A 22,166-nucleotide genomic window follows, 5' to 3' on the forward strand; every position below is an offset into this window, starting at 1 on the left:
CTACTATATTCCAGCCTGGGTGACAGAGCGAGACTCTGTCTCAAAAATAAAGAAATAAAATAAAAAATAAGAATTAGACCTTAGAGGAAGAGATTATGAGAAATTAATTGTGGGTATTGCTTGAGTCTTTTCAGCATGAAAAAAGTTTTAATTTGTGACTGTTTTCTCTATAAAGGCATAGCAAATGAATCTAAAAAATTATATGGAGCACAGTTCCACCCTGAAGTTGGCCTTACAGAAAATGGAAAAGTAATACTGAAGAATTTCCTTTACGATATAGCTGGGTGCAGTGGAACCTACACTGTGCAGAACAGAGAACTTGAGTGCATTCGAGAGATCAAAGAGAGAGTAGGCACGTCAAAAGTTTTGGTAAGCAATTTATCATCTAAAAGTCTATAAATTTATATCAGTAATGTTGGAATCCAGGAACTAGAGTCCTCAACACAGCCCTTAAAAGTTCTACAGTTTTAGAGTGCTTTTTCAGTTACTATGCATACCTTTGATATAAACAATGCTTCTAGGTAATGATTTACACTGATAATGTTTATCTTATTTTTGCTTGTTCTGCTCAGTTTGATTTTTCATTTTACCCCCTAGGTTTTACTCAGTGGTGGAGTAGACTCAACAGTTTGTACAGCTTTGCTAAATCGTGCTTTGAACCAAGATCAAGTCATTGCTGTACACATTGATAATGGCTTTATGAGAAAACGAGAAAGCCAATCTGTTGAAGAGGCCCTCAAAAAGCTTGGAATTCAGGTCAAAGGTATTGAAGAACTCCAGAAAAGTTAAACATGTCAGGACTTGTTTAATCAAAACTAGTCTCATTGTTTAAATGAGCACAATTACAGTTTTCTCAGTATGCTCAAGGTTGAAAATGTTTATTTTTTACAATTACCTCTGGTTTAAGAGGGGTTTCAGTATAAATTTTTAAACTATTGATTCTGCTAATTTTATACATAGATAAATTAACATTTTCCAGCTACTATTCAGTTCTTCTAGTTATATACTTTAAAAATTATCTTTTCCTGGCCGTGCATGGTGGCTTATGCCAGTAATCCCAGCACTTTGGGAGATTGAAGCAGGTGGATCACCTGAGGTCAGGAGTTTGAGACCAGCCTGGCCAACATGATGAAACCCTATCTCTGCTAAAAATACAAAAAATTAGCTGGGTATGGTGGCGCATGCCTGTGATTCCCAGCTACTCGGGAGGCTGAGGCAGAAGAATTGCTTGAACCTGGGAGGTAGAGGTTGCAGTGAGGCGAGATCACACCACTGCACTCCAGCCTGGGCAACAAGAGCGAAACCCCGTCCCCCAAAAAAAAAAAAAACAACTTTTCCCACCCTCTTTCATGATATTTAGGCATGAGCCTATCCAAGCCCTCCTCAGATATGGGTATATAGATTATTTCGCAAATAGAAAAGATTATAGTAGGGGAGGTGAAGATTCTATAGTTACTTTTTTTGGAAAATTTCTTTTTTTTTTTAAATTAAGTTTTTTTTTTTTTTTTATAGAAGCAGGGTTTCACCATTTTGGTCAGGCTGGTCTCAAACTCCTGACCTCATGATCCACCCACCTCAGCTGCCCAAAGTGCTGGGATTACAGGCGTAAGCCACCACGTCTGACCTAGTAAATTTCTTAGTCCTTAATAACATTTACATTTGTAGATAACTTTTATACTTTTTTAAAAGAAGATGCAGTTGTTAGTTTTAATGAAATGAGGTCAGTAGTTTAATTTTATAAACCATTGTACATATTGAATTAATTGGAACGGATACCAAAAGGCTGAATATAATGAAGACTTGTAGGTAAGCATGATGTGAACATGAGTCTATTTCTTTGAAACTTTTCTAAAATAACAGTAAAAGCATAAAACAGTGTAATGCCATAAGGATGAGGGATAGAGGAGATAATAACAGACAGATGATTTCAACACAATGTTGGAAGGTGGATAGCAGATGGGTAGAGGTGGATTTTCTTGGTTTAAGCTTCATGGGTTACTAGAGAGGTCTCTCCCAACATCCTGGGATAGTCCCCAATGGTATCTTCACATGGTCATATGTTTTTGTGAAATTTGCAAGTAAGATATTTTGATGATTTGTAGTTTATTTTCTTTCAACTCTAACTTGTTCTCTGTTAGTTGGTGCTGGAATGGCTGTGGGCATTTTGAGATCAGGCTAAGACAAAGATGAGCCGGGGATGTGCTTAGTATGGGTTTAGTGGTATATATGTGATTTGCAATCATTTCTGCATATAGTTAAGTACTTTTTAGCCATCCCAGTATAACTTATAATTTTTAGTATATGTTATTCTGTTTCTTGAAGAAGTCCTTCAAATTGTAAAACTTGAATATGTTCCCTGGTAACTGATGTAGCAGAACGGAGGAATTCACAACCTTGGGGTAGGATGGGAAGGAAGCCAACAAAAAGCAAGCTGATTTGTGCTGCAGACTTCGGGGGAGGCTTAGGAATTTGAAGCATTGGTTTTTTGGAGGGGCATTGGTCTCTGGGTTAACCTAAAACAGGGATTGGTTAAAAATCTGAGAAGCAGATCATTTTCCTTAGCACAGGAGCAAACTGCTGCTGTTCTTCCCAATCAGAACACTGTGGGTGTACTCTCTCTCTAGAGGGGCTACACAAGAGAGGTTCTGGATTTGAGCATACTAATACCAGGCATAGTTGAGGGCGGAGGTAAGATTCTATGTTAAGAACAGGATCAAGTAAAATTCTGTTTGCTGAATAGTGATTCCCTCTTCCTACCACGTCCTCTGTTCAACTGCCAGAATGCTAATAGGCAGGAGAAAGAATATGTCTTCTCTGGGTAGTTGACCAGGTTCAGGAAAGACCTACAAATTCACTGGCCTTTCTACAATGAAATAGCCAGTTGCCTGTTCATCTTACGGTGAAGGCCATCAGTAGCTTAGATTTATTAGCAAATAGAGATCTTAGTCAGTTTTTAGTTTCCTGTCCTTAAATTTAAAAAAACAGCCAAGGATTTTTAAACATATGTTCATAAATACCAGTTTTACAAGACACTAGTTAGTGTGTGATTCTAACGACTTTGATTTTCTGTTTAGGAACCAGTGCTTTTGACTCCCTTGGGGCTAGGCTTCTTGCTGTGGTTTCTGCTTGTTGCTCTGGTGAAGCACTGAACAGAGAGAAAACAACCAGCATTATTTATTTATTTATTTATTTATTTATTGAGACAGAGTTGTGCTCTGTTGCCCAGGCTGGAATGCAGTGGTGCCTTCTCGGCTCATTGCAACTTCTGCCTCCTAGGTTCAAGCAATTCTCCTGCTTCAACCTCCTGAGTAGCTGGAATTACAGACATGTGCCACCAGTCCCAGCTAATTTTTGTGTTTTTAGTAGAAATGGGGTTTTGCCATTTTGGCCAGCCTAGTCTCGAACTCCTGACCTCAAGTGATCCACGCACCTTGGCCTTCCAAAGTGCTGGGATTAAAGGAGTGAGCCGCCATGCTTGGCTCCAGTCAGCATAATTTATGATGTCGTGGCCCTAAATCTAAATGCCAGGAGATTCTCGTAGAAACAAAATTTAATGAGTATCTGTATCTGAACTCTGTTACTCAGGATTTATTGATCTTGAATATTGATAGTTTATTAAAATTTGTAGGCAAATTTAGGGGAGATCAAAGGAATCGTATAGCTTTTCTTTCTGTAGTTTGACTTGTTATTTTTGATTTCAAAAAGTTCTATCAATTTAAAACGCAATCTCCCCTTTCCTCCAGTGATAAATGCTGCTCATTCTTTCTACAATGGAACAACAACCCTACCAATATCAGATGAAGATAGAACCCCACGAAAAAGAATTAGCAAAACGTTAAATATGACCACAAGTCCTGAAGAGAAAAGAAAAATCATTGGGGATACTTTTGTTAAGGTACCTTTGTTTTTAATATCCTCAACATGTGTTGTTTTTGATGTGAGTCTTACTATTTGTTTTTCTTTGTCATTAGATCAAATAACCAAATTTGCTAGTTTTGGTTTTTTTCATATGTGGCTGAGAGTTTTACTGTATATTGTCATTATATTGACCAGTAGAAACTGTTTTATGTTTTAATACACATGTATGCTTACCTTGCCAGGCTGTTATTCTAACTCTTTAAGAATAGATGTCTTCATCTGATCATAGACTTCAATTCATGGGTTCTTTCAGTGGCTAATTTCAAGCTCTTGAATAGAATGTTCATATACTTTTTTTTTTTGGAGGCGGAGTTTCACTTCTGTCACCCAGCTGGAGTACAATGGAGCGATCTTGGCTTACTGCAGCTTTCATCTCCCAGGTTCAAGCAATTCTGCCTCAGCCTTCCGAGTAGCTGGGATTACAGGCACGCACCGACATTGCCCAGCTGATTTTTGTATTTTTTGAGACGGAGTCTCGCTCTGTTGCCCAGGCTGCAGTACAGTGGCACGATCTTGGCCCACTGCAACCTTTGGCTCCCAGGTTCAAGCGATTCTCCATCCTCAGCCTCCTGAGTAGCTGAAATTACAGGTGTGTGCCCCCATGCCTGGCTAATTTTTGTATTTTTAGAAGAGACTGGGTTTTACCATGTTGTTCAGGCTGATCTCTAACTACTGACCTTGTGATCTGCCTGCCTCAGCCTCCCAAAGTGCTGGGATTAGCACCGTGCCAGCTGCTAATTTTATATTTTTAGTAGATGGGTTTCACCATGTTGGTCAGGCTGTTCTCAAATTCCTGGCCTCAAGTGATCTCAAATTCCTGGCCTCAAGTGATCTCAAAATCTCACCCGCCTTGGCCTCCCAAAGTGCTGGGATTACAGGTGTGAGCCACTACACCCAGCCTCACATACCTTTTTGAATCATGTTAAACGATATATTCATAAAGGAGTTTATTTTGGGAGTTGGTGGATTTTATTTTCTGGTCAGTATTTCTAAAGTGCTCTAAGAAATTTAGCTGAAAGTATAAAATTTTGCTTTAAAAAATTTAATCTCTTACAAGGCTGTTTTATTCCTGTTGATTATAGATTGCCAATGAAGTAATAGGAGAAATGAACTTGAAACCAGAGGAGATTTTTCTTGCCCAAGGTACTTTACGGCCTGATCTAATTGAAAGTGCATCCCTTGTTGCAAGTGGCAAAGCTGAACTTATCAAAACCCATCACAATGACACAGAGCTCATCAGAAAGTTGAGAGAAGAGGTAAAAGTTTCTAACTTTTTTTATAAAGTAGATACATTTCTTCCCTCCTCCTTCTTCCTAATAGTCACAGAGTTGTGCAACTATCACCGCACCTAATTTTAGAACATTTTTATTACCCTAAAAAAAAACCTCATACCCATTAGCGGTCACTCCTTATTCTACTTGTTGTCATTGTCATCCTGCTTCCACTCCCCAGCTCCTCCTTTCCTCCTCTCTTGCCAGCCCTAGGCAATCACCAACCATGAATTTATTTTCTGTCTCTATAGATTTGCTTATTTTGGACATTTTATATAAATGAAATCATATAATATGTGATCTGTAATGACTGACTTCTTTTACTTACCTTAATCTTTTCAAAGTTCATCCATGTTGCTGCATGTATCAGAACTTTATTCCTTTTTATTGCCAGATAATATTCCATTGTATGGGTATACTACGTTTTATTTATCCTTTGATCAGTTGATGGGAATTTGGGTTATTTCCACTCTGGCTGTTATAAGTAGTGCTGCTATGAATATTGGTTATAAGTTTTTGTGGATGTGTGTTTTTATTTTTTTGGTATATACCTGGGAGTAGAATTGCTAGATCTTTAGGTTTAACATTTTGATAAATTGCCAAACTGTTATTTAAAATGATGATACGATTTTACATTCTCGCTAGCAATGTATGAGATTCCAGTTTTTCCACAACCTCACCAAGACTTGTTATCTCTTTTCTTATTGTAAAAAACACATAATGTAGAATTTACCATCTTAAACCTTTTTTTTTTTTTTTGAAACAAAGTCTTACTCTGTTGCCCAGGCTGGAATGTAGTCATATGATCTCAGCTCACTGCAACCTCTGCCTCCTGGGTTCAAGCAATTCTCCTGCCTCAGCCTCCCAAGGAGCTGGGATTACAGGCATGTGCCACCAGGCTTGATCAATTTTGTATTTTTAGTAGAGTTGATATTTCATCATGTTTACCAGGCTGATCTCAAACTCCTGACCTCAGGTGATCTGCCTGCCTTGGCCTCCCAGAGTGCTGGGATTACAGGTGTGAGCCACTGCACCTGGCCTTAACTGTTTTTAAGTGTACAGTTCAGTAGTGTTAGGTGTATTCACATTATTGTAAAACAGATCTTTAGAACTTTTCATCTTGCAAAACAAACTCTATTAAAAAACGTTAAAAAATAACTCTCCCTTTTAAGCATCTGGAGGTGTAAAGAAAAAAAACAACTCTCCCTTTTCCCCAACCCTCACCCTCTGATAACCACCATTCTGCTTTCTGTTTCTATGTTTCACTACTTTAAATACCTCATATAGGTGGAATCATACAGTATTGCCTTTTTGTGGCTTGCTTATTTAATTTTGCAAGGGGAGATGGCTCATGCCTATAATCCCAGCACTTTGGGAGGCTGAGGTGGGTGGATCACTTGAGGTCAGGAGTTTGAGACCAGCCTGGTCAACATGGTGAAACCTTGTCTCTACTAAGAATACAAAAATTAGCTGGGTGTGGTGGCAGGCATCTGTAATCCTTGCTACTTGGGAAGCTGAAGCAGGAGAATTGCTTGAACCCTCGGGGCGGAGGTTGCAATGAGCCGAGACTGCGCCATTGCACTCCAGCCTGGGCAACAAGAGTGAAACTACAACTCAAAAAAAAAAAAAAAGACTGAATAATGTACTACTATATGTATATACCACATTTCGCTTATCCATTTTTGTTTATCTTTTGGATATATGCCCAGAAGTGGAATTGCTGGATCATATGGTAGTTCTCTTTTTAATTTTTTGAGGAACCTGTTGTCCATAGCAATTGCACCATTTTACAGTCCAACCAAAAGTACATAAGGACTCCAATTTTTCCAGTGCTTACAATTTGTTATTTTCTATTTTTTGATGGGTGTGTTATCTGACTTTTAAAAATTTTAGTCACTGGGCACAGTGGCTCATGCCTATAATCCCAGCACTTTGGGAGGCTGAGGCAGGTGGATCACTTGAGGTCAGGAGTTCGAGACAAGCCTGACCAACATGGAGAAACCCCGTCTACTAAAAATGCAAATTAGCCGGGCATGGTAGTGCATGCCTGTAATCTCAGCCACTCGGGAAGCTGAGGCAGGAGAATTGCTTGAACCCAAGTGATTGCGGAGAGGCAGAGATTGCAGTGAGCTGAGATTACACCTGGACAACAAGAGCGAAACTCCATCTCAAAACAAATTTTTTTTTAGTCATTCTGCCAAGCATGGTGGCTCATGCCTGTAATCCCAGCACTTTGAGAGGCCAAGGCAGGTGGCTTTCTTGAAGCCAGGAGTTCAAGACCAGTCTGATCAACATGTTGAAACCCTGTCTCTACTAAAAAACAAAAAAATTAGTCAGGTGTGGTTGTGCATGCTAGTAGCCCCAGCTACTCTGGAGGCTGGGGCAGGAGAATTCCTTGAACCTGGGAAGTAGAGTTGCAGTAGCTGAGATTGCAACACTGCACGCCCACCTGAGCAACAGAGCAAGACTCTGTCTGGAAAAAAAAAAGTGAATAAAAATTTGAGTCATCCTAGTGGATATGAAGTAATGTGTCTCGTTGTTGTGATTTGCATTTCCCTAATAGCTGACGATGTTGTACATCTTTTCATGTGCTTGATTATTGGCCATATGTGTATCGTGGAGAAATGTCTATTTATATCCTTTGCTCATTTTTTAAAAAACCTTTTATTTATTATTATTAATTAATTATTTATTTTGAGACAGTTTCGCTCTTGTTGCCCAGGCTGTAGTGCAATGGTGTGGTCTTGGCTCACTGCAACCTCCACCTCCCAGGTTGAAGTGATTCTCCTGCCTCAGCCTCCTCAATAGCTGGGAATACAGGCATGCACCACCACACCCAGCTAATTTTGTATTTTTAGTAGAGACGAGGTTTCTCTGTGTTGGTCAGACTGGTCTCAAACTCCTGACCTCTGGTGATCTGCCCGCCACAGCCTCCCAAAGTGCTGGGATTACAGGCGTGAGCCACCGTGCCTGGCCTAAAAATTTTTATTTTAAATTCAAGGGTATATGTGTAGGTTTGTTAGATAGGTAAACTTGTATCATGAGGATTTGTTACACAGATTATTTCATCACCCAAGTATTAAGCCTAGTACCCATTAGCTTTGCTTATTTTTCAATTGAGTTATTTATCTTTTTATTGAGTTGTAAATGTTCTTTATATATTCTGGTTACAAGTCTTTTATCAGATATATGATTTACAAATGCTTTCTCTAGTTCTGTTAGTTGTCTTTTCATTTTCTCAATGATAACATTTGGAGGATTTTAATTTTGAAACACTAATATATTTTCTAATTGTATTCTAATGAAAACTGGATCAGAGATGATAGGTTGGTTTACCCTGATTTATTTATATTTAAAAAATATATGTTTAAAATGTGCTTTGAAGAGAAATAAGGATACCACTAAAATATTCATCTAATTCCTTATAGGCACATAGGAGCAAATACTTTAAAAGATACATTTTTTAATAAGAATCTGTTAGTCTAAGAAAAATGGTAACAGGAAAACCCAATAATTGATTGCCCTTTGTTTTCCGTATCATCTTGGTTACTAATGTTGGCTTCTTTCTTCTCGGTAGGGAAGAGTAATAGAACCTCTGAAAGATTTTCATAAAGATGAAGTGAGAATTTTGGGCAGAGAACTTGGACTTCCAGAAGAGTTAGTTTCCAGGCATCCATTTCCAGGTAAAAATTAGAATTGAATTTTGTTTGATTTATCTTTAGACCTTCATGTTGAAGAAAAATTAGTTCATACAATTCTGAAATAATCTGTCATCTCAGGGAATATGTAACATGAGAGAAAGGAAGGGATGGTTAGGGAACAAACAAAACCTTTTGCGTATCAACTGTATTTACTTCATTTTATTAAATACTCATTTTCCATTCTATTTGTATTTAAGTATTACATGATCCCTGAATCTAGAATACGATGTTGCCATAAGATGAGAAAACCAAGACATAAGATATTTTAATAACAGTGTCACACAATCCTAGTAGTAGAGCTAGGATTTGTTATATTCTTTGTACCATACCATGGTGCATTCCATGGAAGATGTGAGGATTTAACCTTGTTTCTTTAAAATCCTTGTCCTATGTTTGACTTATTTGAATGGATAAACCACTTTCTGTGCAGAGAATTCTTGGCACAGTGCTCTATGTAACTAATTCCTGAACAAATAGTACTCCATTTGCTGTCATATAGAAAAAAATTAGAGGTGATAGTTGTAAAGTTAGGATGGCAAGTCTTAACCTGTTTTTGTTACTGGTTCTTGAGAGCTTGGGCAAGTCTGCACCTCATCAGGTTCTAGCTCATTGTAATAATGATGAGGTGATGATTCGGGAGAATGACGTAATTGAATTGAAAAACATAGTAATAGCCAACATTTCTTAAGTACTTTCTATGTGCTAGGCACTTTGCTAAATACTTTTATTATCTTATTTGATCCTCACAATGGAAACTAGTATCCTGTTTTTACAGCTGAAGAAACCTAGGGACAGAGACTAATTTGCTAAAACTTAGGAAGATTCAGAGTAATGGAGCCACTGTTATATCCCCAATAATTTTTACCTCAGAGTTTATACTCTTGGTTTTTTTTGTTTTTTTTTTTTTAAGACAGAGTCTTGCTCTGTCACCAGGCTGGAGCGCAGTGGTGCATTCTTGGCTCACTATAACCTCCGCCTCCAGGGTTCAAGCAGTTTTCTTGCCTCAGCCTCCCGAGTAGCTGGGACTACAGGTGTGTACCACCACACCCAGCTAATTTTTTGTATTTTTAGTCGAGATGGGGTTTCACCATGTTGGCCAGGATGGTCTCAATCTCTTGACCTTGTGATCTGCCCACCTCAGCCTCCCAAAGTGCTGAGATTAGAGGTGTGAGCCACCACATTCGGCTAGAGTTTATACTCTTAATGATCATATTGGCTCCATAAACAGTTTTACAAATGTATAATCTATGTGGTGATTAGTACTTGTTATCAAATCTAGTAGTCAGATTGATTAATTTGAGATCTTTAGTCCCTAACCTGCGTGCTGGCAAAGAATAGTCTGTGGGCCAGTGTGGTGGCTCATGCCTGTAATCCCATCACTTTGGGAGGCCAAGGTGGGTGGATTACTTGAGGCCAGGAGTTCGAGACCAGCCTGGCCAACATGGTGAAACCCCGAGTCTACTAAAAATACAAAAATTAGCCAGGTGTCGTGGCAGATGCCTGTAATTCCGGCTACTCGGGAGGCTGAGGCAGGAGAATGGCTTGAGGTGGGGTTGCAGTGAGCCAAGATTGTGCCATTGCCCTCCAACCTGGACAACAAAGCATGACTTTGTCTGGAAAAAAAAGAAAAAAGGAAGAGTGGTCTGTGAATGTAATAGAGGGAAGCCAAGTGTTCTGTGCCCTTGGTCGTTATTTCATCTAGACTCAGTTGTTGTTTTAAAAACCTATTTTATATGTTGAGTTTTCTATTATATAAGATTTCATTGGCAAAAATGGTTTTGCTGTTTTAAAAATTATCTTAAATATGCTGTTCATTCTAAAGGTAAAGAATGAGGCAAGGGAATTAATGGACATAGCTGAGTTTTTGCCTGTAACTAGACATCTCAAGTGATGCCTTTTCTGTTGTAGTAAAGTAGCAGAATCCAGTTTTTCATAGATCTATGCATACCTTATGTTTTTGCCAACTTCCGTGTATTTGGTAAAAAAGAGTTTGGGTGTGATGGCTCACGCCTGTAATCCCAACATTTTGGGAGGCTGATGCAGGTGGATCACTTGAGGTCAGGAGTTCTAGACCAGCCTGTCCAACGTGGTGAAACCCTATCTCTACTAAAAATACAAAAAAATAGCTGGGCATGGTGGTGCATGCCTGTACTAGCTACTACTGGTGGCTGCTAAGGGTGGCTAAGGCAGGAGAATCTTTTGAATCTGGGAGCTGGAGGTTGCAGTGAGCTGAGATGGCACCACTGCCCTCCAGCCTGGGTGACAGAATGAGACTCTTATCAAAATAAAATAAATTAGAAATAACAGTTTACATTTTTTGGTATTTGATTATGTATATATTTGATTTTATATATCTATATATAAACAGTATAATACCGTTCCTAAAATTGGATTGATAGTTGAAGCTGGGTGATGAGAAAGATGGTTAATTATACTGTCCTCTAATGTATATGTTAGAAAATTCCCTTAAAAATTTTTGAACAGATTGGCACATGTTATGAACTAAAAGTATTTACTGGATAATTCTGTGATACCTAATACATGAATTGTAAAAATAGGATAGGCCAAGTGCAGTGGCTCATGCCTGTAATTCCAGCATTTCCAGAAGCTGAGGTAGGGGATCTCTCAAATCCAGGAGTTCAAGACCAGCCTGAGCGCATAGTGAGACCCACATCTTGATTGAAAAAATTAGCTAGGCACGATGGCGTGTGCTTGTAATCCCAGCTACTTAGGTGGCTGAGGTAGGAGGACTGCTTGAGCCTAGGAGTTTGAGGCTGCACTGAGAAATAATTGCACCACTGCACTCCAGCTTTGGTGACAGAGCAAGACTCCATCTCTTTTAAAAAAGGGAGATACGAATGATTGATATGGAGAGAATTAAATGTATTGTCTTATTTCAGCCTTACAATGGAAACTATGATAGTATACTATTTTATAGATGAAGAAACTTAGGAAAAGAGACTAATATGCCAAAAAGTTATGCAGACTAAAAAGTGTGCATAACTCAAATGTTGCAGCATTCTAAATGTTACAACATTTTTAGAATGTTGAAGCATTCTAAAAAATGCTGAGTTGAATGGGAAACTAATAGCTACATTTGGAATTAAATACTTATGGCAGATAGATTTTAATTTTGGAAAGTTTTTATATTTTGAAAATAGTGACAGTTTTATGTTAGATTTTTATATTAGAAACATAACATTAAATACTATTGTTACTCTTATCTTTAGGTCCTGGCCTGGCAATCAGAGTAATATGTGCTGAAGAACCTTATATTTGTAAAGACTTTCCTGAAACCAACAATATTTTGAAAATAGTAGCTGATTTTTCTGCAAGTGTTAAAAAGGTAATAATTTGACACAGCTAAACATTACAAGAAATTGAATGGATTCATAATTATACACCAGCATTTATAATGAATTTTTTTAGGGTTTTATAATTTGAAAATTCAGAGTAATATAATCTTTGAAATGACTGTGGAGAAATTGTTCCACAGATATTCTTATATGCACGTTTTTCTTTTTTTTTTTTAATTTTACTTTAGGTTCTGGGGTACATGTGCGGGTCATGCAGGGTTGTTGCATAGGTGCATATTATAGCCGGCATTTCTCTCCATGTTATCCCTCTCCACCCTCCCAACCCCTGCTGTCCCTCCTCTAGCCACCCCCTCAACTGCCCCCAGTGTGTGATGCTCCTCTCCCTGAGTCCACGTGTTCTCATTGTTCAACACCCGCCTACGAGTGAGAACATGCAATGTTTGGTTTTCTGTTCTTCAGTTTGCTGAGAATGATGGTTTCCAGATTCATCCAAGTCCCTACAAAGGACACAAACTCATCGTTTTTTATGGCTGTATGCACATTTTTCCTTCCAGCCGTATAAGACTAGATATCCTGAGTCTCTAAAAATGCCAGATAAAGTATTTTAAACCACTCTTTTATGTGTATTGCAAGAAAGTAAGGGAAATGGTTTGAGTCAGGAATTTATTGGGAGTATCATTTCAAGAAGCCAACACTGTCTGCTTCTCTGAGGACAGCTGCTCATCCTGTGTGGTCTAGGATTTGGGTTTCAACAGTTTCATTCATGTACAGATAGATGTCTGAGTGTGAGACTGAGTCCAAGAAGGGCCAGAGATTGGATCAGATATTGTCACACTGTGCAGCACTTTGGCTCCAAATTGAAGATGAATGGAAAAGTTCTCCAGTCTGCTTAATTCTGCAGATTTGGGGTTTTAATTTATGTAATGTGTATGGTCTGAAAACTGGCAATGTAAGAATTTTCAAGTGGACCTGGGTTGGTAGTGCTTACAGGAGTTGGGCAAGGAGCAGTACAGATTCTCTTTAGAATATCTTCACCTAGGTCCCAAAGGCTTCTCATAGATAGGTTTTCAATAAATATGAGATTATAATAAAAAATATAAATCACATATAGAAGTAAGGCACCATGAAAGAGAAGGTAAAAAACTGTCAGAACAAGACGCTCAAAGACTTTACTGGAATTAACAAGCAATATGTAAAGTAAATAGAAATAGGCTATCAATAATAAGAATAATGTATAAGTGACTACTGAAAATAACTGGGCAGATTTGAAAAGAATCTAAGTTCAAGAATGAAAATAATATCTGAAAAACAGCTTAAAGAGAGAATTAGCAAAGTCAAAGAAAGTTGTTTAGAGATTATACAGAAATTAGGACAAATCATTATAAAGAAAATATGGGTAGAGGATGTTTAGATAGAAGGATAAGGTAAGTGCTAACATATATCCAGAAGCAAATAATAGACAAAAATATATTAATTCCTCTACACTGGTAAAAGACATGATGGCTCAGATTCAGGAAACATAACACATCCCAAGTAGAATAAAGGGAAAGAATTTGACACCTAGTAGGCATGTCTTAGAGAAATTAAGGACTGCCAAAGACAGAGCAGCTGCAGAGAACAGATCTGTAATTTCCTACCCAGGAAATTATACTGAAAGCAATAGTAAAGGCAAGATTTTGAACAACTAAACTGTCTTTTAAAAATAAGGGCAAAATAAACTTGTTTTGAGATTAAACAATTTACTGCCAACAATTCCTTACTTAAGAAACTAAAGGCAATGATTTTCAACTCTGGCTGTATATTAGAATCATCTGGGGAAGCTTTTGAAGTATGCTATTCTTTATGTGTAGCCCTAGAATTTAATTGGTCTGAGCTGGGACCTGAAGAGCCCAAGTAATTTGTGCAGTTAGGGTTGAGAACCATTGTTGTAACGAACTGACTTCAGGAGAAGCAGCAGGATACCAGGAGAAAGGTGTGAGAGATACAAGAAGGAATGCCAAACAAAGAAGATGGTAAATGAGTAAAACTGCAACAAACATGGACTGTATAAAATGATAAAAATAATTATAAAATTGAGAGATGAGGTAAAAATGATCTCAAGTTGTTCTTGTTAATTAGAAAATATGTGACAATGTTTAGCTGAAGTTACATGTAAGCCACAAAGGGATTGATTTGAGCTAAAGAATTCAAAGATGCTTGTATTATTTGCCAGAAGGACAGAAGATTATCTATTAAGTATCCTTGTTAACACTAAAGGGGAACTACTGTAAGAATAGAAATAGAGGATTTAACTTCAAAAACGATAAAGAGGAAATAAATGAGATGAGAGAAATCACCAGTTCAAAAGACAGCAAGAAAGGAGTAAGAGTAAAATATGGGATAGATAATTACAGAATAAAATTGTAGAATGCAATTCAACTATGTTATTAACCCATAATTAATTAAAAGGACTAACATAGACTGTCAAACTAGATTGAAAACTAAAATCTGTTTAGTATAGTAGATATGAAAAATATAGTTTATTCACACTGGAATAGGAGGAGTCAAAGTTAAAGAATGGAGAAACATATTCCAGGTAAATAAAGAAATGACTAGAGCTATATTAATTTCAGACAAAACTGACTTTATGGCAAAAAGCATTAGAGATAATATTTGACTCAGATGAGGTGTATCACTTGCTGGTGACGGTACTAAAGCCTTGATGTATGTAAATATAGTGTGTATTTCTTATCCTAAGACTTCATAGTCCTAGCCCTCAGGAGTGAATTTCTAGCATACAAATACAATCTACCACTAAAAACCAGTAATTGTAGATACATAAAATAGTAGTAATAATAAAAGAGTGAATACCTTATTTCTTAAAACTGAAAAAATGCCTTTTTGGTTTTTTTCTCAGCCACATACCCTATTACAGAGAGTCAAAGCCTGCACAACAGAAGAGGATCAGGAGAAGCTGATGCAAATTACAAGTCTGCATTCACTGAATGCCTTCTTGCTGCCAATTAAAACTGTAGGTGTGCAGGTGAGTTGTGTGAATTCATTCACCAGTGATACATTCTTTCTACTAATACTGAAATAAGGATTACTTAGGAAAATGACATATGTAAATATATATACCAAGTTTAGAGAAAGAAGAGGTAATATTTTATAGAATGTTTAGGGAGTGAATATTTACAGGAACTAAATAGGCTGAGATTTTATAATTTTGGAACCTATGAACTCTAACCAAAGTCAAATATTGAAAGCAACCATTTCCTGTAGGGTTGGCATGCTTACTTCTGCCTTGTAGGACAGGGATTGTGAGGTCATTTATCCTTCTAGATGTGAAATATACTGTGGTTTTAGAAATCTTTAACTGCAGGAAGGCCTCCAGATGAATATGTTACACCATTTAGGTGTTGTTCTCAGCTTATGTATTCCCTACACTAGGGAACATGTTCTACTGAGTTTTTTGTATTTATTCTGCCTTTCTAGATGTAAAAGAATGTGAGAATAATATAGTTGTCAGTTATAAAATGCTACTTGAAAAATGATTATGTTAATTTCTCCTCTTTTTCTGGAGACAGGGTTTTGCCCTGTCGCCCAGGCTAGAGTGCAGTGATGTGATCATGGCTTACTGTAGCCTTGAATTGCTGGGCTGAAGCAACCCTCCCACCTCAGCCTCCCAAGTAGCTGGGACTACAAGCATGCACCACCATGCCTGTCTAATTTTTAAATTTTTTGTAGAGATAGGGTCTCCTTGTGTTGCTCAGGCTGGCTTCAAAATTCTGGCCTCAAGTAATCCTTACTTTGGCCTCTCAAAGTGTTAGGATTGGAAGTGTGAGCCACTGTGCCCAGCGTTCTCCTTTATATGATCCTCAAATGAATTTTTGGTGAATAAAAGTGTGGGAGGGTAGGGAAGAGGAAGGTTTATTTTCTTTTATTTCAAGTTTGTGGTTAAATGGAAACTAGAAGTGTCAGTAGTTCAACTCAAAAATGGTATAAGTGCCAGTTACAGGGTTAACGTGTTAATAATGTCCTGTAGTAAAATTATGTGTAGAAAAAAAATTCTACTCTTTTAGAGATTATTCATTGAAAACCTAATATTTTTTTCTAAATATATGAATCTGTCAGTTTAAATTCTGCCTTGCTTTGAATTCATGCCGTTCTGCCTGTAAATAAAACAAGGTAAAAATTGATTGTTATTTTTAAAGCAAACTAAAGTATTTTAGTTCATGAAAGTGATAGAGCCAGCTATTTGGGTTAAGAAATTCTTGCCTTCATTTTAAAGGCCAAATCTTGTAAGCCGCTTAATGTTGTTTTAGAGTCACTATTGAAATAACCTTACTTGGAGTTATTGATATTTTTTCAGTGGTTTATGGATTATCTCATTTATACACAAATTTATTTTGAAATCTGCAATGATGCTTATAGGCACTATTACCCTACTATATAAAAATACAGTTGTGGACAGGTTATTTAATTATTAAAAGTGTTCTCAGTTTTAAGTAGATTTGTTACAGAGAACTTCCACCTCTGTATGCTAACTCTTACTACACAGGGAGTTGAGTTGAAATGGTTCCCCACTCTTTTTTTAGAGAAGTGTTATAAAAAATAGATATTTGAGATAATATGATTTGTTGAATGAGTGAACATTCAACAAGTTTCTTGAAATTGAAACTTATTCAGGCTCTACTACTTTTCCCACCAAAATAAAATTTTCTTTTGTTATTAGATAACTAACTTTAGTCTCTTACCCTTTGAAGCTTAGACTCTTGCAAGCTCAGATAAAAAAGATGGTTCATGGTTAGCATAACAATGCATTTTATTTTCTAAATACCAAAGTAAACCTCATTTGTAAAAAATCAAAATACATTAAAAAAATTCTTTGTATTTTTACTCTCCAGTTAAGTTTCATACGTGTCTTTCTGGAAACATTTTTAAAAGAAAATAAAAGAGGATTTTGGGTACACATTGTCAACTTTTTTTCTTTTAACCGAACATCATGAACTTATCTTTCTATGCCTTTCCAAGTAGATTGTTCTTAACTGTTCCCTCATATTCTCTGCATACCATAATTTATTCTTCTAACCAATGGGCATTTAAACTGTTCTCAGTTTTTATTATTACAGGCATTCTGTCTGTTATCCATCTGTTTATGTAGGATCATTTTCCATGTTAAAGAGCATGTGCATTTACACTTTTATAGATGCTATCACATTAGCATTCACATATGTAGAATTTTCACATTCTCAGTACCTGCCATTCTGGGCATTAGGTACTTCTCTAATCTGTTGCTTTTTAAAATTGCTTTTCATAAAAAAACAAATTACTTGGATTAGACAGGACACAGGAAAAGAGAATACATTATAATCAGCTTTATTTACTTATTTTAAAATTAACTTTTAAGCTGATACTGAAACACATTTTGGTAAGTAAGTGTGAATTGTTTTTGTCTCCCACTTAAGAATTCTTTATCTACTCAAAAATCATGGGCAGATCTTGTCTGCCAAATTACAGTTTTAAAAATAATTTTATAATTTTTTTTTTGAGATGGGGTCTTACTCAGTTGCCCAGGCTAGAGTGCAGTGACATAGTGGCATGATCACTGCTCAGTGTAGCCGCAACCTCCTTGGCCTCAGGTCATCCTCCCACTTCAGCTTCCTGAGTATCGGGGACTACAGGTGCATGCCACCATACTGCTCAGCTAATTTTTTTTTTTTTTTTAAAGAGATAGGTTATTGCCATGTTGTCCAGGCTGGTCTCGAATTCCTGGGCTCAACTATAACCCGCCCACCCTTGCCTCCCAAAGTGTTAGGATTATAGGTGTGGGCCTCTGTTCCTTGCCTTCTCTGCCAAATTAAATATGCTGGTTATCCACAGGTGTGCAGGTAATGGGAATGTTGAATAAATTCTTTTTTTTTTTTGAGACAGAGTCTCACTCTGTCACCCAGGTTGGAGTGCAGTAACTCAGTCTCTGCTCACTGCAACCTCTGTCTCCTGGGATCAAGCAATTCTCCTTCCTCAGCCTCCCGAGTAGCTGGGACTAAGGTGCATGCCACCATGCCTAGCTAATTTTTTTTTTTTGTATTTTTAGTAGAGATGGCGTTTCATCATGTTGGCCAGGCTGGTCTCAAACTCTTGACCTCAGGTGATCCGCCCAACTTAGCCTCCCAAAGTGCTGGGATTATGCCACCTTGCTCAGCAAAAATTCTTGATAGTACCTGATACTTTATTTATGTCTTAACTGATTCAGGTAGGATTTAATACGGGATTTTAATTTGGAATTTATTTATACCATTAGAGAAGCATCTAGTATATACTTTCATTCAAATAATACCATTCAAATAATATGTTCTTATTCAAAAAACAAACAAAAATTACTATTAATAGTGTCACCGGCTGGGCATGGAGGCTCACGCCTGTAATCCCAGCACTTTGGGAGGCCAAGGCAGGCAGATCACCTAAGGTCAGGAGTTTGAGACCAGCCTGGCCAAAATGGAGAAACCCTGTCTCTACTAAAAATACAAAATTAGCTGAGCGTGGTGGCGCATGCCTGTAATCTCAGCTACTTGGGAATCTGAGGCAGGAGAATCACTGAAACCTGGGAGGCAGAGGTTGCGGTGAGCCGAGATTGTGCCATTGCACCCCAGCCTGGGCAACAAGAGCAAACTCTGTCTCAAAAAAAAAAAATTAGTGTCACCGTGTATAAGATATTTTTCAATGCTTCCTTTCCTTTCCTTTCCTTTTCCTTTTCTTTTCCCTTGCCCCTTTCCCTTTCCTTTGCTTCTTTTTTTTTTTTTTAAAAAAAACAGCTTTCTCAAATTGAACCAATGCATCTTTTTATTATGAAAAATTATTGATTATATTTTTGTTTCCAGGGTGACTGTCGTTCCTACAGTTACGTGTGTGGAATCTCCAGTAAAGATGAACCTGACTGGGAATCTCTTATTTTTCTGGCTAGGCTTATACCTCGCATGTGTCACAACGTTAACAGGTGTGTTCCACAGGAGCCAGTGCAGGGGCATGTGTAATGGAAGGATGCATTTCTTAAGGGCTTTCCATTAATGAAAGACCAAAAGGCTCAAGTGTAGATATAGGCAGGTGATGTAGATAAGAGTAAATGGCTGTGTTTGTAATTCAAATATGCGCATAGGTCACAGTTAAGTAGATATTTAATATTATCTTGTGTTCTGATGCTTCATCACCATGTAATCATCTGTGAAAAAATTACTATTTTTTTTGAGATGGAGTCTCACTCTGTTGCCAGGCTGGAGGGCAGTGGACATCTTGGCTCACCGCAACCTGTGCCTCCTGGATTCAGGTGATTCTCCTGCCTCAGCCTCCCAAGAAGCTGGGACTACAGGTGCATGCCACCACATCCAACTAAGTTTTGTATTTTTAGTAGAGATGGAGTTTCATCATGTTGGCCAGGATGGTCTCATCTCTTGACCTCGTGATCTGCCCACCTTGGCCTCCCAAAGTGCTGGGATTACAGGCATGAGACACCATGCCCAGCCTAAAAAAATTTAAAGGAGAAAGATTTTTATTTTTAGTGTAAAATACTAAAGGCAGCTGTAAAACATATCTTCTAAATTAGTGGCTTATATTAGCTATTGGTTTTGTGATAATATGTTTTATTCCAGAAGGATTGAAAAAAGTATGTCCAGGTTACAGAATTACAAATAGAGTGCATAACACACACACACACACACACACACACACACACACACACACACACACACACACCCACCCCTACAAAACAAACAACCCCCCAAAACAAAAATGAAGACTTGGTTAATTTAGTAGTAACCCTAAGGAAAAATCAAAGAAAAGAAATAGGCATGTGCCAAATAGCATTAAAATAGTTACATTTAAATATATAATTTACATTTTAGATTAATTTTTCTTTAATTTACATGTCAGTGTCCTACACTGGCTATATCAACAGCTGATTTATAATCTATTTCTAATAATTGCTTCATACCTATATAGTTCAAAAATTCACTTACTTTGTACTAGATTGCTAATTAAATGTTCTTATTTCACAGTTATTCACACTCTTCACTTTTCTTCATGGGTGTTAGGCAGTTAACCATCAAAAAGAATTACTTGAGGTTTCATTTTACTCAAATTGCTGCAGAAATTAGAAGTTTACCTTTTAATGTTAACCTAGCAGAGTCTATATAGTTAGAGAATAAGGAGTTATAGGAAAGCCACATTTTTACTGATGGAAACATGCTCATTCAAAGGCTTACTCAAATGAACTGAAGACCCCCACTTATAGAAGCATATTTAATATGCTGAAAAATAGAGTTATTAATATCTTCAATAATGGGGGCCAGGCATGGTGGCTCATGTTGTATTCCTACCACTTTGGGAGGCCAAGGCAAATGGATCACTTGAGCCCAGGAGTTTGAGACCAGCCTGGGCAACATGGTGAAACTCCATCTCTGCAAAAAATGCAAAAATTAGCTGGGCATGGTGATATGTGCCCGTAGTCCCAGTTACTTGGGAGGGTGAGGTGGGAGGATCGAGTGAGTCTGGGAGGTGGAGGTTGCAGTGAGCCAATATCGTGCTACTGCATTCCAGCCTGGGCAACAGAGTGAGACCCTTTCTCAAAAAAAAAAAAAAAAATTCAATAATGATAAATTTGTAATTGCCTGTTTTGAGTGGAGATAATTGTCTTGGTTAGAACAGTGGCTCATAATTTGTCTTCTGAAGAATGCTATATAAATTTCGCATATCACACAGAAAATTTCCCTAAATTTAACTCCACTGCTTTTACTATATAATTAGTATATTTCTTCATTCACAGCATTCTTACAGTTTTATCTCCTTTTTCTTTTGCCAAAGGGCACACATCCTTGTTTAAACTTTATTTGTATATTCTAGTTTCTCTCTGTTTTCCCTATTTGTCTCTTCTGCCATCCTCCTTCCTCCCTTCCCAAAAAAGAAAAAAATAAAAAGCCTTATGACCAGCCAACAAAAAACTAGATTTGAAAATAGGAACCCAGCAAGCTCTTAAAAGAATTTTGGTGAACTTTATATTTCTTTGCCAGTTCCAAAAATGGAAGAAAAATATTGCCGGTTTTTTCCGCTAATTTGGATGAGGCAATCTTTGTACAGGGAGGGACTGTTCCAGTTTTACTGTCATATGCAGTGTGGGTGAATACCTGTCCCAGTAAATTCTAGTGATTACTCTTGTTTGTAAGAAATGAGAAGGTGAAAAGAGCAAGTTCATGGCATTCTCTTAACTTTGTCCTCTAAGTATCTTTTATGAGCTGTAGGAACTATATTGTTTAGAAAAAGTATAGCTTACTGTCTGTGCATGGGAAAAAAACTTTGCTTCTGTTGTAGTGTTTGGAAGGAGACAATAAAGTAATTGGTGGTATTGGTGGTTTTGTGCTAATACGGTTTTCTTTTGTGTGTTTTACCTAAGTATACATTAAGAAAAAAGGGAAAAAAAATCGAAACTTTATCATGATAGTTGCCAGGGAGATTTATTTTCTTTGCTAAAAACAGGACTAATGAAAAGCAATAACCATCTACTGACTGGAGTTAGAGTAGGGAGAATTAGCTAAGTGGCACTCATATCTCTACCCTGATTCCCTTTTGTTTTCTGGGTGAAGATTGTGAAACAGATCCCTTCAAACCAAAACATAACACTTCAAGTTGTTAAAATTGTCTGATTCTAATTTTCTTAAGTTATGTTCTAAACTGTACTCTCGTTAACATGACGATATTTGCATTGTATCTTAATGTCTTTCAGACATTTATATAAAACAGTAATGAATCATTTTTTTTTTTGGAAGAAAGTAGGATACGAAATCCTATTTCAATGGCCTTTTTAATGAAGTGCAAATGCGAATCTCTCTAGGATAATTGTTTCTCAAGTAGAGAAAAGAAGATGGATAATCAACTAATTTTGGGAAATTCACTGTAGTTTCCTCTTGGAGATTTCCAGTGTATCTTAGTAT

General features: G+C 37.3%; 1 protein-coding gene across 1 annotated transcript in view; it reads left to right on the forward strand.

Annotated features, from left to right (window-relative positions):
• GMPS (guanine monophosphate synthase) overlaps positions 1-22,166 on the forward strand; it is a 67,199-nt gene that overhangs the window by 40,848 nt on the left and 4,185 nt on the right. Inside the window, exons 6-13 of the mRNA XM_012447351.2 lie at positions 176-369; positions 598-763; positions 3,744-3,895; positions 5,001-5,174; positions 8,767-8,872; positions 12,121-12,236; positions 15,104-15,229; positions 19,068-19,183. Of these exons, the coding sequence (XP_012302774.1) occupies positions 176-369; positions 598-763; positions 3,744-3,895; positions 5,001-5,174; positions 8,767-8,872; positions 12,121-12,236; positions 15,104-15,229; positions 19,068-19,183 (1,150 nt within the window). The remainder of the gene's footprint in view (positions 1-175; positions 370-597; positions 764-3,743; positions 3,896-5,000; positions 5,175-8,766; positions 8,873-12,120; positions 12,237-15,103; positions 15,230-19,067; positions 19,184-22,166) is intronic.

This window comes from Aotus nancymaae, unplaced genomic scaffold, assembly GCF_030222135.1.
Source record: "Aotus nancymaae isolate 86718 unplaced genomic scaffold, 86718_ANA_hifiasm-v0.15.2.pri h1tg000019l, whole genome shotgun sequence".
NCBI classification, from domain to species: domain Eukaryota; kingdom Metazoa; phylum Chordata; class Mammalia; order Primates; family Aotidae; genus Aotus; species Aotus nancymaae.